General features: G+C 53.7%; 1 protein-coding gene across 4 annotated transcripts in view; it reads right to left on the bottom strand.

Annotated features, from left to right (window-relative positions):
* Window positions 1–1,653: 1,653 nt before the first annotated feature.
* The window catches only part of RAD54L2 (RAD54 like 2), a 112,866-nt gene continuing 97,441 nt past the window's right edge, over window positions 1,654–17,078 (bottom strand). For all 4 annotated transcript variants that reach the window (XM_032969726.2, XM_032969724.2, XM_032969725.2 and 1 more), the window contains one exon: window positions 1,654–16,632. In XM_032969726.2, coding sequence (XP_032825617.2) covers window positions 15,812–16,632 — 821 coding nt within the window. In that variant the 3' untranslated portion in view covers window positions 1,654–15,811. The remainder of the gene's footprint in view (window positions 16,633–17,078) is intronic.

Here is a 17,078-nt window from a genome sequence, read left to right as displayed (position 1 = left end):
GTGGTTTGTGGAAAGTTATAGTAGGCAAACACTTTATAAACACGTGATGTTGATTATAAATGTGGAGGGGAAAAACCGGAGGACTCAGAAAAAAATCCACGTGACCACGGGGAGGAACATGCAAACTCCAAATATACAACAGGCGTCAGGGTCGGGGTCGAACCCACGACTTCTTATAAACCAGGCGAGGTAGTTAACGTCTCGCCACCGTGACCAGCAAGCCGGCACCGAGCAGAGCGAGGTCCCTGGCACCACCGGTGAGCGCACAAACGACGCGGGCTGCGAGCAGCTGAAAGGGGTCCGCTGCTTTATTGTTCCCCGAGGATGATGAGGCGGATGAGGAATGTCTGGCACGCGTCCCGCGGCCGAAGCTCGGATTTTTCACATTTCCCTTTAGGCGCTGGATGCAGCGCCACCACCGCCGCCCCCTACACCCCATTAACCACACCCCACCCCTGTTCCACTCCGCGGGAGGCTGGAGGAGAGTCACAGGGACTGGCCACGCGAAGCTCTCGAGGCGACACGGAGCTTCTCGCCAGAGACGGGTGTTGGCCGGATTAACCCAATTCGCAGACAGCTACCGAGCGAGCAACAATTCAGTGTCAATTGTGGAAAATATCACGTAAACAATCAGACGAGTTGCCTCCCTAAAACACACACTAGTCGGTCTGTGAAGGAGACGGGACGTCGTTTTGGACTCAGCTGTGACGACACTTTTAGTTTTTAATCTCTGATGTAAAATAAACAAGATTTATTTCGTACGACTCGGGGCGTGGAGCAAATTGGAACCAACCACGGGGTTATGGATTGGCCAAGTGGTCGGGGTCGGCGTGCAGGACGTTTAATCATACCCCGGCTACGAATCGTCGTGTAGCCATCCACGTTCACGACGGGTTCGTCACCAGAGGTCCGTCTCATCCCGAAGTTGTCGCTGCTGTAAACGCGTTCGCTACCACCGATTTATAAAACATGCCGATCAACAACAGCAACGAACCGCAGTCAACACAAACACACGAGCAGAGATGCGCGTGGCTCTGCTTAAAGAGAAGGGATTTTTAGTCGATCAACCGGTGGGGATTTTACAGAGCATACAGAAAGAACATGGTTTTACAAAGCACCACGAGTGTACAATGTCCCTTTTTTTTCTCATTGATGAGGGAGGGTCCTATTGCTTCGGCGGCGTGCGCTCGCCAATGACGTCCAGTAATCCAGCAGCATGTGAGAAACTTGGGCGTGCTGAGACCCCCCCCCCGCCCCCCCCCCAGAGAGTTGGATATTCCGCCAGGTTGTTTTGCTTAAACAAATAATATCGGTCTGGAAATCCGCTGGGCCGAAATGTGTGACGGATACGTGGCGGACCAGAATACAGCTGCGCCGGTGTATGCGCCGAAATCCTCGAGCTTGTCACTGCGATAGGCACCTCGGCGGGCGAAGTGATAACCTTAGTGGGAAAATGTCGACAGCTCGGCGAGCTTCCGGCAGTGCGGCCGAACACGGACTCGGTGGGCGATGTTTTGTGAAAGACGTTTGGCGGCTTCGCGGATTGCGAAGACTCCCGTGACGATGGAAATCGAGAGTTTGGCAGAGTCAACGCAACCCGCCGCTGCAAATGACCGATGTCGCACGCGACGGTGTGTCACAAACCCAACGCACTTCGAGTCACGGCGACGTTTATTAGAATGGTTTCATTCCAGAGAAGCAACGCCGGGGAGGTTCGTTTACAAACCACAGAGGGACCCCCTGACGTCAGGACGGAGTGGGCTCCTTGCTTGTAGATATCGGGCAGTTCGCCAGCGTTGGTTCAAGAGCAAGCGTGACTACTTATGAACTATTGTTTATTTTGCCAGGTAAGGCCCACTGAGCTATGAAGCTATCAGTAGCGAACTGGCCACGCATGATTGCTCAACGAAGTGGCTTACCACGTGGACATTTATATCAGCCAAAAAATGCACGTCGATTCCGGACGACCCGTAGAAAACTCCACACGACCATGGGGAGAACATGCAAACTCAAAATATACAACAGGCGTCAGGGTCGGGATCGAAACGACCCTCCTGTATACCAGGCGAGGTAGTTAACGTCTCCTCGCCACAGTGGCGCCCCTGATGAGTGTCCACACCGGTCCGGAGTTTTGCTCGTGTGAAGCCACTGCTACTGAAGTTGTGCACTCCCAGAAGGCCGCGTGGCTGATGGGATGCGTGCAAAAAAAGAAACAATAACAAGATTACGCGTGTTTTCACGTGGAGGGACACATCTGTGAAGGAGGCGAATGGTTCTGCTGGTTTATTTTGTTACAGAGAATCTGGCGTCTGGCAGCTCCTCAATCCCCCCCCTCCTCTCCCCATGCCAGCTCACAACCCCACCCACACACTCGGAAACAATCAGCAAAGACAAATGACTTACGAATTTAAGCCACAAAGTAGATCTAGACTAGACGAATACCAACACAGAAACACATTCACCTACTCTACGCGAAGTGAAATCCAAAGCCCGACTCAAGTTGATGACGCTGCTGCTGCAGTAGCAGCAGCGGCGCCGCCTCTGGACTCCTTTAAGGCGATTGAGAGAACTTCGGGCCACCTCGCACTGCTCCTGGGGGTAGCGGACACTGGCGAAACGTTGCATAGCAAAATCTCCTCAGGGGGCTGACTTAAACACAGACTCGAGGGCGCCGGGTGACCCTGAAAACTCCCCACACGCTCGTCTCGGGCACGCGGCCACGTGTCTACAGAGCCAGCGGAGCCCAGCACGCGTCGCGGGGTTACCGGAGGAATCCGATGAGCGATGAAGCTCTTTTTCACAAACGTCCAGTAGGGGGCGGAGGGGAGTAGGATTGGGAGGGGGGCACGGGTTCGGAACGGGCCGTTGACGGGAAGGGCGTCTGGAGCCTGCTCGGCTGCCACAGTCACCACCATTGTCACCCCACCACCGTGGAGCGCGGGTTTACACGGGAAAAGCCTCGCAGCCGAAGCTCAAGACTCGTGCTGGGGATGGCTCCGGTCCGCTTCTTCACGGTCGAGAGCGCCAACTGCTACCTCTGCGTGTGTTTTTTAAAAAATGTACATGAGAATTAATATTAATTGGGAAAAAATTTGGTCACCGATGGCAATGGCAGCCACAGGACCGGGAGCGGCAGCCAGGTGGCAGGGCCCGGCCCAGTGGCGGGCGACCGCACGGGAGGGGGCGATCGGGGGAGGGGGGAGATGGGGGGGCGATAGGGGGAGGGGATCGGGGGGTGGGGCGATGGGGGGGGGAAAGATTGCTAACTTCAAGGCCTTATTTTGCCTCCTTGTAGACGGTTGCCAAATTCCAACCCCGAATCGAAACGGCACAACACTGCAAGGGTGCGCACGGCAATAACGGGAGGCATTGTTTGATCCTCTGCGAATCTGCTGACATGCAACATGTCTACATTGCCTGGCCTGCACGTAACATTGAAAAGCGCAACTTAAACGGGAGGGACTATTTCCTACGCGTAACAATACTGTCGGGGGTGTATTTTTTTAAGTGAAATTGACCACACTGACACACGCCGATACGCATAGATGGGACACCCACACAAGTACACAGACAAATGAATGCACGTGCGGACACACACATATAACAACTGTCATTCGCCACTAAGCAACAGCCACGTCCCCATGGTACTTGTGCTAGGCTAGGTGCACCTTGGGGATACGCGAAGCGACGAAGGCTCGCTATCACGTCACGCATACCTCTCAACCCCTTATCAGTGTCTACCTCATTACACCAATTCAGACCTTATTGGTCACCCCCGTGCCCTTATGAATCTCAACGAACATCCTAGAGTGAGGGAAAAAAAGTATTTGATCCCCTGCTGATTTTGTACGTTTGCCCACTGACAAAGAAATACTCAGTCTATAATTTTAATGGTAGGTTTATTTGAACAGTGAGAGAGAATAACAACAAAATCCAGAAAAACGCATGTCAAAATTTTTATAAATTGATTTGCATTTTAATGAGGGAAATAAGTATTTGACCCTTCTGCAAAAACATGACTTAGTACTTGGTGGCAAAACCCTTGTTGGCAATCACAGAGGTCAGACGTTTCTTGTAGTTGGCCACCAGGTTTGCACACAGGAGGGATTTTGTCCCACTCCTCTTTGCAGATATTCTCCAAGTCATTAAGGTTTCGAGGCTGACGTTTGACAACTCGAACCTTCAGCTCCCTCCACAGATTTTCTATGGGATTAAGGTCTGGAGACTGGCTAGGCCACTCTACGACCTTAATGTGCTTCTTCTTGAGCCACTCCTTTGTTGCCTTGGCCGTGTGTTTTGGGTCATTGTCATGCTGGAATACCCATCCACGACCCATTTTCAATGTCCTGGCTGAGGGAAGGAGGTTCTCACCCAAGATTTTACGGTACATGGCCCCGTCCATCGTCCCTTTGATGCGGTGAAGTTGTCATGTCCCCTTAGCAGAAAACACCCCCAAAGCATAATGTTTCCACCTCCATATTTGACGGTGGGGATGGTGTTCTTGGGGTCATAGGCAGCATTCCTCCTCCTCCAAACACGGCGAGTTGAGTTGATGCCAAAGAGCTCCATTTTGGTCTCATCTGACCACAACACTTTCACCCAGTTGTCCTCCGAATCATTCAGATGTTCATTGGCAAACTTCAGACGGGCATGTATAAGTGCTTTCTTGAGCAGGGGGACCTTGCGGGCGCTGCAGGATTTCAGTCCTTCACGGCATAGTGTATTGCCAATTGTTTTCTTGGTGACTATGGTCCCAGCTGCCTTGAGATCATTGACAAGATCCTCTCGTGTAGTTCTGGGCTGATTCCTCACCGTTCTCATGATCATTGCAACTCCACGAAGTGAGATCTTGCATGGAGCCCCAGGCCGAGGGAGATTGACAGTTCTTTTGTGTTTCTTCCATTTGCGAATAATCGCACCAACTGTTGTCACCTTCTCACCAAGCTGCTTGGCAATGGTCTTGTAGCCCATTCCAGCCTTGTGTAGGTCTACAATCTTGTCCCTGACATCCTTGGAGAGCTCATTGGTCTTGGCCATCGTGGAGAGTTTGGTATCTGATTGATTGCTTCTGTGGACAGGCGTCTTTTATACAGGTAACAAGCTGTGATTAGGAGCACTCCCTTTAAGAGTGTGCTCCTAATCTCAGCTCATTACCTGTATTAAAGACACCTGGGAGCCAGAAATCTCTCTGATTGAGAGGGGGTCAAATACTTATTTCCCTCATTAAAAATGTGTTTTTTCTGGATTTTTGTTGTTATTCTGTCTCTCACTGGTCAAATTAACCTACCATTAAAATTACAGACTGATCATTTCTTTGTCAGTGGGAAAACGTACAAAATCAGCAGGGGATCAAATACTTTTTTCCCTCACTGTATAAAGTCCCATCACAAGAGAGAAACAAAAATAGACAAAAACAATGTTGCCCATATTGAAACGGACCTGAAAACTCAATTTCCCCGTACAAGAATACGGGTAAACCGTAATGGTCGACAGCTGTGTGTCACGGGACAGACCCAGGTGCCTTGGGCTGTGCTTTCCACTGCGCCAACTTTATCACTTTAATCCGTGCGGGGCTCCGCTCGTTGTTGTGAGCGTCACTCATCCGCCCTCTGCTGTTGCTGGAGGGCGACTTCCTCCAACCGCCAAGGAGCGTCCTTCACGAGCCTCCTCCACATAGGCTGATATTGACACCGCTGGTACCAGTCATCGACAAGTCTACTCAGCTCCATATCCTTCTGTACCACATCAGTGCATCTCTTTTTACAAACCGTGTCGCGCCCGTTTAGCCTCCTCTATTCGGCCAAACAAGTTATTTGGGCATGCGAGCCACACGACCCAGCTAGCGCAGCCTCGCCTGCCAGAGGAGCTCACCGATGGGACTGTGTCCAGATCTTTCAAGGATTTATGAGCTCCTCACAATCCAGTCTAGTTAAACCCGGGATACATCGCAGGCAGGCCAGCCAAAATGTTTCAAATCGGCGCAGATTTTTTTTATAAAGGGGTCCAAGTTTCACAAGCATAGAGAGACTGTGGCCAAAAAGAACCGAAGCTTCGTGTGGAGCGACAGACGAGGTAGCTTCCTCACAGCATTATGCAGCTAAAGAAAAGATAATGCCGCTCTACTGATTCGAAATGAGACCTCCGCTGTCAATCCGGAGCTGCTCATAAGCACACTGCCCAGGTACGGAAACTTCTCCGTTCTCTCCACAACTCCCCCAGACAGATATACTCAGACACATGTACAGAGATACACGCATGCACAATGGCATACATACACATACAGAGCCAGAACCCCCCCCCCCATTATAGCCTTGAACAGACTGTTGGGGCAAGTGCTGTTATATAATAAAAAAACATGTTTAACACTGAACAATAAAGAGGTTTGAAACTTGCAAAATACAAAAATGAATCACAGCGCGACAATTTGATCCCTCATCTCACTCGTTTTTAACATTGCATGCAACCCAAATAGGGAGAGCATTTTTGTTGGGTACCTTTGACGCAAAAAACACGCACACTTAGCAACACGTGTGTGCACCCAACTCGTTTAAACCGGGGGGCATTTCCGAGCCGTTTGGGAATTTGGCAACCGCCGACGAGGAGGAGAGAGCCCTGCCAGCTGTGGCCTCAAGCACCCCAACCTGACCCGACCCGTCTCGCTGGACACGTGTTTACACAATCCGCGAGCTGGTAAATTAAGTGGGGGGCATTCCCGGGTGTTTAAAATGTCACCTTCACTACAAATAGCCCCGCCGTCACCCGTGCAGCACACAGCTGAGCGAGCTCTCGCTCGTTTTAAATTTATAAAAGAAGAATCGACCCCCGTTTGCGAGGATAACCTCAGTGTTCAGTGGCCACGCGCACAGCGAATGCTCAACGTACACGAACGCGTCTCTGGCGAGCGAGCGAGCGAGAGGGAGGTTAGGGGAAACGGTGTGCATCCCGCCCCGGAGCTACGGGCGACAGTCACACGGCTTCGTTGGGTGGGCAGGGAGCACTCCTGGGAACATCGCCGCCTTGTCGTCACTCAGTCGTAGCCAAACATCGCGAGGGCGCGCGGATAGGAGAATCGCAGCTTGCCCAACGAAACTCAATCCCCGCGTCGGTCCGAGACTACTTCAGTTCTTCAACGTTGATCGAGTTGCGATCGGATTCAAGTCAGACTCCCACGATGTGCGTCACCTTTGATCACCTTCCAGGTGAGAACACCCCCCCCCCCCCTGCTTGCAGCGCTCATCACACGTTGGGCGAGGGCCTCCAAGATCCGATTGATGCAACACAACTTCGACGGCGCGACGCGGACCAAGCACCGTTTCTGCTCTCGCGAGAGACGGGGCGACGGGACGTGCCGTCGACGGACGCGTGAAACGTCACGAGCGGAAACGCATCTTGACCACACACGCGCGCGGATTACAAACGCCTCCTCGTCTTGAAGCGGCAGCGTGAGCCAGCAGGCGGCGCCCCGCGCACCAATCCACACCGCCAACGACGGCGGGGCCTCCGTGCTGCGTCCACGCCGCGCACCGCGCGCCTCCTGCCACTGCGTTTAGCGACCAAGGCCCCCCCAACCAACCAACCAACCCCCCCACACCATTTGGTTATTTCGGTAAAGCCACGTAGGTAAAAATAAAAAAAATAAAGTGAATCAAATCACGACGTTTCGTCGGAGGCAACGCAAGCTTCCGTCATCAGGTGTAACTAGCACAGTAAAATTACTATTTTGTAATAAGAGATTATTATCTAGGGTAAGAGGAGGGGGGGGGGGGGAGCCAGGGAGGACGGATGCAGGGTGGAGGGGGGGGGGGTTGGGAGACGGGGATGGTGAAGCTCCGGATCCTGTTCCTGCACCACGGATGGGGGGGCGGGGGCGGAGGAGAGTGGGATGGGAGACCACTTGGCACGATTGAAACATTGCAAGTCAAGTATCCAGTGATGGTAGTGTGTAAGGCTGGGAGTATTTTTACCTACGTGACTTTACCGAAAGAACCAAAGAGTATGGATCATTGCAGTCACAAAAACTTCTAATCTAGAAACCCTCCCAGTGTTCCCGAGCTCCATGCGACGGGGTCGCGACCCTTCCCTGCCACGAGAGGGGCGGAGCCCTCGAGGTCCACCCGAACAGGCGGGACAGGCAGCAAGGCTCCACAACGGCCTCGCGAGATGAAATGTTGACATGTATCCGCGTACTTCACCCACCCGACCAGCCACCCACGGGGGATCCGCCTGCAGGACGCGGTCGCCAGCCATCGCGTTGGCGGCGCTGTAAACTGCGGAGAGGTGCTGTTGCTGATTCTGCACGGGGAGTCCAACGCTCGCAACAAGAAAATGTATTTGATAAAATACCGATTTCTGTCCATGCAAGTTTTTGATTTCACTTGTTTTAACTTTATTGCTTGTCATCTTTTGCAACCCCCACCCCAGCCGGTCACCTCCTGCTGGTCTCTTCTCACCTGGGTTCAGCTCAACGAGTGTGAAGCGCCGACTGGGCCAAGGCCATCAGCCTCTCAGCACACGACCGCGTTACATCTCCAAGCGTCGGTTCGTCAGCGTAGCAGGCAGCGATTCTCCGCCGCCCCCTCCATTGCCCAGGCCTTGGTTTCTCGAGTCTTGTCGGAATCGTGGACTTTCCCAACTTTCCGCCAGAGATCTCTCCCTTGGTCCACGAAGTAGCGTGAACGACGCCCTTTCACCCCGGGCACCGCGCGGGCACTCCGCCGCAGCCCGCACAAACCCTCCCCCCTCACCTGCTTGACGCCAATCGCCGCCGTCATTGCTTTTTGGATTTACAAACGTTCCCCTCCTCCCGTTCATTTTGCCGGTCGCGTGCTATTAGCGACACGGCGGCGGCGGCTACGCACGTGGCCTGTGTCATCCAGCACTGCGGAGGTAGCGAAAGTTTGGCGGACCAACGCGCGCGCGTGTTGCGACACTTCCCTTCACGTGAACGTCGGAGACGGAAATGTGTGGACTATTTTCCCTTTTGCAGAGGGTGGGCGTTTACCCCCTCACGCGTACAGGCTTTCCTCCCACAAACACATGCGCGTTAATCAAGGGAAACATTTCGATACATAAAGGACCGCAGAGCTCGGGGACATTTTGTTTTTGGTAGCACCGGCTGCTCACCACCTGGCCGACTCCCTGCTTGCCCCGTGTGGTTCGTCGGTCAATTGCGAGATGCAATTTGCGTGGACGACGCGAGATACGGAAAAAACGAAACATTCTTGCTATTATTATATTCATGTCAGTGAAGGGCCGCTGGGCACCATTAACTTAGTGCGGCTTCTCAGGGGCACTGGCAGCAAACGTGTTCACTCGAAACTTGCCGTCACTTCAGACTCGCGCCGTTTGGTGTTTTATAGTTAATTTTGATGATAGGCAGTAATTAAGACACGGGGGGCTGCCCGACGTTTGTATTCGAGGTGTGTCTCTCTCTCTCTCTGGAGTTTATGGGCGACGACCTTCCCCTCCTAAAGCCTAAAGTCAACATGAACTAAAATCTGGAAACAGTGAAATAACTCGCCACAACAGAGACGTGACCGCGAGCCAGAAAGCGGATTTCACTTTGCACACAACGATGTGCAGCACTGCATGCGGAAGAGTCCTCAGTCTTTTGCAGGCCACCGGGCTCAAAAGGAACTGCACAAGTGTTAACTTTGTAAATGTCGACATGGGCCCCCATTGGCTTCCAAGACGCACACGGCAACAACGAACATCAATCAATCCAAGAAGTTTAGGCGACAATCCATCTTGTCAACAACGCGCGTTTACTTGGGTCGGCCAATGAAGATGACAGAGCCAATACCCTCGGTGCCGAGGTTCGTCTTGAAATGTCGTACGACGACTGCGCTTAACGTCACAAAGTTAGGAGTTTAAGATCTGCAGTAGGAATCGGGGCCGGCGACGCTGTGGTGAATGCACCCGAATCGCAAACCGTCATGTGACCTGGGCCCATCGCCCACCCGTGATTGAAAGATGAGTAACAGTTTGTGGAAAGTGTCCAATGGGCATCTGCTCGTAAAAAAAAAGGCCCATGACATGAGAAGGTGGAGTTTTCCATCACTGGCTTATGACTGCAAATGGTTCCGCCCCATCGCGCGCAAGTGAGCCGGCATAACCTCCGACTCCGCGTCGTTTGATGGCTCGATCGTGTTCTCAGAATGGACCAGCCCCCCCCCCCCCCCATCTCTCTCTCGCTCTCTTTCACTCTCCCAAACCCACACCGTAATCCTCCACCCTCTCTCTCCTGAGCTGAAGCATCGGCTTCGTGAATTATTCCCATTAGTTCTGAGGTTCTACCTCCAACGTTCGTAGCGCTAATGGCGAAAGTTGGTGTTGGAGCAACGACCATCCCAAAAGGCTGTAGTCACAGCAGTTCCCACAGTGAGGTTGGGCTAACACTGGCCCAACGCAGCGTGTACACTTTCAAGGAACCATCTCGGATGTGTCCTTCCGTGGCACTTCTCACAGCGAGGCCAGGTTGACTCCTCCTTCATAGGGATAGCGCCACCCGCCCCCCCCCCCGCTCCACCACCACCCCACAAAAATGCGAATCTCAGGCGTACGCGCTGTGCTCTGCTTGGGAAGTCGGTATTTTAAGGGCGCCTCTGAGTCCCCATCACAGAGATCGTGGCCTCATTGGCACTGGGTGGCATTCGTTTCCGCAGCAGGAAGCCGTTTTATTAAACCTCACACAGCTATGATTGTATCCAATCCGGCCAGGGGACACTCTCAAGTGCGCCCCACCACGCAACGTTGTCAGCGCAAATGCCCCGGGGACGGATCAGCTCGGCACATTGCCCATGCGGGTCCCCACCCTACGGCTCGTGCATAGCGCCTATTCCACCAACAAAGCGTCCACCACTGCCAACGGGGGAAGGGTGAGCACCACTCTACACTCGCGCGAGCTGCACGACACTATCAGACGTCCAATTACATCGCAATTGAATCGTCGGCCTCGAGACAATGACACTTCGGCCCACGCATCCTATGGAGACTCAGATGTTGCATCCGAATCCCGTCTCGGCATCCTTCAAGAATGATCTTACACAGTCACTAGACTGCTCCCTCCAGCTGTGCAGAAGAGTAGTTCGTTGCGTCCGTGCCAAATAAAAATGACCTTCCGGTTACAGGCCATTAAAAATTACAAAACCATTCCTCTCGTATTCCCATGTAGTCACTGGGGACTAGGCTGAGAGCAGCAGACTGCACACACGAGGGCCTGGGGTGACCTCAAGCACGAGCCCAGAATATAAAGCCTGACCCACAAGCGGCGCTTCCTCGGCGAGCTTTCTCCCAATCCTGAGTCTTTGAAATAAAATATTTTTGTGACAAAGTTCTAAGTTAAAAGTTTTAAAAAACTGATCCCTTGACAAAGTTCAGGGGCTGTGCTTCTTGTCTACACGTTCGCAATGCCAGACTAAAAATGGATCGGAAACTTTCAGGTCACGCCATCCGTGAACACCTGAGATGTGAATTTGGCCCACTTATGAAAAATGAGGTTTTGTGCCTTCAGCAGAGACTTGTCGATGCATAAGAGGGTTTTTTGGGGTTACATTTCGGAAATATATAAATGTGCCGTTAAACCCGCCACCACCCGACACAGCCAATTCATAAGGTTCGTCATGTACAGTAAAACGTGCCAATTAGTTACTAGCTCAGCACACCGGTGTGATGGAGAATAAACCCTCAGGTGGCTGCCGCCTGATGAGGCTGGTTATAATTACCGGTGAAACGTCACAGTACTCGAATTGTAAATGTCGTGGGGTTTTCTCTCAAACACACCAGCTAGTGCTGAACTAGTAACTAATTGGCACGTTTTCCTTATGTGACAGACTTTACTAATAATAGGCTGTGTTGGATTGTGGCGGGTTTAACTACACATTCGTATGTACACAATCTAACCCCAAAAAAACCTCTGGCATGGATAATATCGGTCGTGAAAGCCTTCTACGTGTTAAACTGGTCGTCGACGATCACCAGCCACTGGACGATGCTGGAACTACACCAGGAGCGATTCCTGCACTGCTCCTCCAGAGCACAAGAGATGTAATCGCGGTGGGCATGCAGGGCCCTTGCGCCCACCACTCTCCCTTCTCATGAGCGCGACCAATACCATCTCCACGAACATAAGTCAGATTGGGGAGGGGAAGGAAAGGCGTGAAGAAGCATCATGCCGACTCCCCCAACTCGTATTTAAAAATAGTGAACACGAGGGGCCAGGTCACAAACGTAACTTAACACGTGACCTCAACCGAGTGACAATGGACCATGGAAGGAGATACAAACAACGAACTCTCAAACAGAGCAGCTGGTCACAGGGACGGATGGACGAGTCTAGTGGGCAGCACTATTAAAAAGCACGTTTTAAATCACAAACTCATTTGTAGACGATCGCCGTCACCGCCCGCCTAATGATGTTGGTATTTATTACAACATAAGCAAATAGTACCATAGCTGGCACCTTGGAGGGGGGGACAGGCCAGTTCCTATACAGATGTCGACGGGACCGCCCTGCCAAAGGAGGCATACTGTGAGGCCCAGAGCATCCACCCCATAATGCCTGGCAGGTTGCTGCCCAGGATATGGACTCCAATTGGACACTAGAGGCTCTGTCCTAGGAGGTTGCCACTGCTCTGAATGGAATGGGCCCTTGGGAGGAGGACTCTGGCAGGTGATGCAGGTCGCGAGCCGGGCCACAATTCTGACCTCGGAGGCAGCATTCCCCCATCGCCGCCCTACAGCAACAGGACAAGCATCTCTCGGCCGTGCCAAATTTAGCTGTACGAAATTCCCTCTCCCGCTTACAAGAGAGGACAGGAATGGGACAATCGGAGCACGAGTCTACGCCCTCGCTGGACTTCCAGGCAGGGGAAAAACGGACGTCGTCATGGGAGTAACCTCGTTTAACCATTTCAACTCCACGTGGGCAACGCTCAAGACTGCGTTGTTGTGGGCACCACGCGGAAACGTAATGCGCATTACGCTGGGATAGCTAGCTAGGTAGCGTGTGGGAATGCGAGAGAGCGGGAGGACAGGAAACGGTTGTGTGTTTAGGTCTTGGGGTTCCATCTCGTGCTTTAAAAAAAGATGAATACATTACTCGTAGCGCGTGGAGACACGCGCTCGCTGGGCGCGAGATCACGAGGCGCAGAGGTCAGGACCGGTGGCATGGTGGGTGGTGCAGCTGGGGGGGGGTGAGAGTGGGGGCAAGCAGGGGGAGCCAGGGGCCACCGTGCACCGCCCCCCAACTGAACATCTCTCTGCTTTCCGGAAGAGCCCCACTGTGACAGCGACATCACCGGCTGAACGATGGGCACCAATAGGCACCGATGGGCACACACTGCGCCAGGCTCCGCCAGACTCCGCCACGCTGCGCCACGCTGCGGTTTTCCGTGCGCTAGCAGGAACCCAACCCAAAGAGCCAATCTCGGCGTTCTGAGAACATCTTGGGGGACAATGATATAGCCATAAGAGAGGGGGTTTTTGTTTGGGTTGGATCACGTAAATATGAATGAGGCTGGTTGTTGTAATTACCGGCGAAATGTAAATGTTGTGGGTTCACTCTCCAACACACTAGTGTGCTGAACTAGTAACTAGCTGGCACATTTTGTTAACATGACAAAACATTACTCATTGGCCGTGTCTGGCAGTTGCGGGGTTTAACGACACATCTATACTTACGAGACCTAACCCCCAAAAAAACCTTTGTTATGGACATTATTGGTCACGAAAGCCTCCTACGACTACTACCACTACTACGAGTTAAACTGACACCGACACAGATGGAGAGGAAAGGGTAAGATGGGCGCACACAGCAGGGTCGGGCTTGGTGGTTTACGCACCGCGGCAGCGCAAGCCACCTGCCGAGAACAAACGACGAAGGAAAAACACAAATCTGTCGTCCCCACGGTATCAGCGACGACCTCTCCGGGGCTCGGTGTGCTGCGGGGCAAGGACTGGGTCCGTGTTGCTTATCAGCGTGGCGGAAATCTAAACGGGTCCCGGAATGCGCAGGGCAGAGGGGGTGCCTACCACCGGCACCACCTTCACTGCTGCGAATTCGGTTTCACATTCCTAAAAAAAAGTTTAGAACAAAAAAGTAAAAGCATAATAAATAAATACAAAACGATTATACACTTTATGTAAATTGTGACCTCTCCAAAAAACGTCAATGCTGCTGGCTACACAGGACACGACGGAGCAAGGCGTGTGGAGCCGCGTGGCCTCGGCAGCCGAGACAACGAAGTAACATCGGACGCATGAAGTGGTGGCGGTGCCCTCGACAGAACGAACACGGATGGAAACTAAGCGAAGCTGCATTCGCTGTGAACTCAGAACATTAACTACCTCACGACATCCAACGTGGCAAGTTAAGAGGCGTAGATTTAATAGAAATCCCAACAAAAGAGCATCCCGCAACGAAACACTACTTACCCCATTAGCACATCAACATTGTTACCTCTTGCACCAATGTAATGTATGGGCGTGCGTTGTCTGAAACATCTGCTGACCCTCTATGTTTGGTTTGGATACAACTCTTTAGAAACTGATATTTATATTCTTGGCTCTTTCGGTAAAGTCACGTAGAAGGGAAATAATAAAATAATACAAATAAAACCACAGCAAGAACATTTTCTTGCTGTGGTTTTCACACCTGATGATGATTGCTTGTGTTGCAATCGAAACGTTGTGAGAATTGCATTGTTTTATTTATATCATTTTATTATTTCCCTTCTACGTAACTTTACCGAAAGAACCAAGGTGAATCCCTGCAGTCACGAAAGCTTTAAATCGAAATTTAAACATATATCTGTTTAGTTTGTTGTCCTTTGCCCCACACCTCTGAACAGCACGGTTGGCTACGTACGGTGCGAAAGAAATTCGACGTGCGTACGTACGTTCGGCTCGTCACTTTGCTCTGTGCGGAGCGATTTCACGCAGTCCCCATCGCTCTGCTTTTCACCACCGAAGGCCGTTGCCATTTCTGTCGCTTCTCCCTCCCACAGCCAATCGCCGTCGTCTACGCGTTACACATTCCCACACACGCCCCGTCCCCAGCTCCTCTCCTGCCCACTGAGACTAGGAGACACGAGAGAGAGAGTAGGACCCCAGGAATCGGCTCGAGGTGGTGACCTCGGCTCACCCGGTGGGGGGGGGGGGGGCTGCTCAGGCTCCAAGAGGAAGTGGCCACTATTGCTCAATCCGCAGGGCTCGGCACGCGCGTGCGTCGCCCGCTCGCTAATTATCTTACATTGTGCCGACGCGTTGCGGGCCGCGCACACGCTTTGTATAAAAAAAATCATCATAACTGACCGGCCTCGCAGGGGGCCCCCCTGATGGATAGGACCGCGATGACCCTGGGGAGTTCAGGAATGGGAGTGAAAAGGAGGCTTGGACCTGCACCAAGGAGTAAAAAAGGGCCAGGGTGAAGGGGAGGGGTGGGGGGATTCGGGTTTCAGATGAACTGGATCAGAGCACGAGAGCGGACTAGGGCATTTTGGGGCTCCCAGAAACAAACGACTGACGGGCTCCCCCCCCAGCCTCCCCCCGTCCCCGACTCTGCCTGGCCGATGTATCCATACTTATATATACACGAATACACGTGCGTACACATATACATATATGTACAATACAGTATATAGAGGATGCTGTTGGAGCGACGTCACAGGTCAGTAGTCAAGAAGCGACTCCACTGCCCAGACCTGACCACTGGGGCCCGGTGGGCGTGCACGGGGGTGGGAGGGTGGACGTCCCCATCCACACCCCGCCCCCTCCCCCCCCCCGTCGTTTCGTCCGCACCGCCGCGGCCTCGTCAGTCGCTGTCGTCGGAGCTGATGACGATTTGCTCTCCTGCCACCTGTGCCCCAGCCCGGGGGAGGCCCCCCGGGGGCGGCTGCGGTGCCAGCGCAGGGAAGGCGGCCCCGGAGCCACGCAGGAACGACAGATCCGTCGCCGGCAGCAGCGACGGCGCCGGCAGCGTCAGCGAGGGCAGGAGGCCATGCTCGCGGAGGCCTTGGTCCCTCAGCAGGGTCTGCGCGAGCGTCGAGGACGAGAAGGCCGAGCTGGGCGGCAGGGTGGCCTGCGGCGAGGACGTGTGCGATGCCGCGCCCCCCGCTGCGGGGTTCGTCGACGGCGGCATGAAGTATCCGCCCCCCCCGCTGTAAAGGCGGGGGTCTCCGTACACTTGCTGGTAGGGGTAGAGCGTGGGCCCCACACACAGCGGGTGTCCCAGCGGGGCGAGCGGCGCCATGGCCAGCGGCTCGGGGAGCCCCGACGTGGCCGACGAGGGCCCAGGCGGGGAGAGAGCCAGGCCGTTGCGCGTCCGTGCCTCCTCCTCCCCGTCCTGCTTCTTCTCCGCGCATCCGTTGAGCTCCGTGCCGTGCCCGCCATCCCTGCGCAGGCGCTCCGCCAGGGCACTGTCTCCACGCCTGTCCAGCTGCCCTTTCTCCTCGGAGCCCTGCTCTCCTCCGCCGCCATCGCCGGGCAAGGGCTGCTGAGTGTGGGTGAGCGCGGGGGCAGCCGGGAGCTCGTGGGAGTCTGGTCCACAAAGCATCGGCGCCTCCATCAAGCCCAGCGCAGACGCGGCGGCGCCCCACGGCTGTGAAGAAGAGTGCGGCACTGGCACGACCTCGCCTGCACACAGGAGAGCGAGAGAGCCGTCAGCACATGGCTTGAAAGGGCCACAGCCCACGAGTGCCATGGCCTGTGAGTTGCATGGCCTGCGAGTGTCACGGCTTAGAAGTGTCACAACCTACGAGTGTCACAACCTGTGAGCATCACAGCCTACGAGAACCACAACCTGCATGTGCCACAGCTTGAATAGTAGCAGCAACAACAACCGCTGTTCACCACTAAGTGGCGGCGATGTCACCATGGCACATCACCTGTGCCAGGCCACGTGCACTTTTCGGCCATGTGAAGTGTCGAAGGCCCACTGGCAGGAGGTCACGGAACAGACCCAAGGTGCCATGGGTTGACTGAGATGACTGACAGATGTACTGACTGTGCTCCCCACTGTGCCAACTCTCTACGTTTTAGCCGCCCGGCGCTCCACTCGTTGTTGAGAGCGTAGCTCTTCT

The sequence above is a fragment of the Petromyzon marinus genome, chromosome 42, assembly GCF_048934315.1.
Source record: "Petromyzon marinus isolate PM22_M1 ecotype Great Lakes invasive population chromosome 42, UKy_Petmar_22M1.pri1.0, whole genome shotgun sequence".
Classification (NCBI taxonomy): Eukaryota; Metazoa; Chordata; class Hyperoartia; order Petromyzontiformes; family Petromyzontidae; genus Petromyzon; species Petromyzon marinus.
The sequence above is the reverse complement of the archived record's forward strand: the minus strand, read 5'-3'. Positions and strand labels throughout refer to the sequence as shown.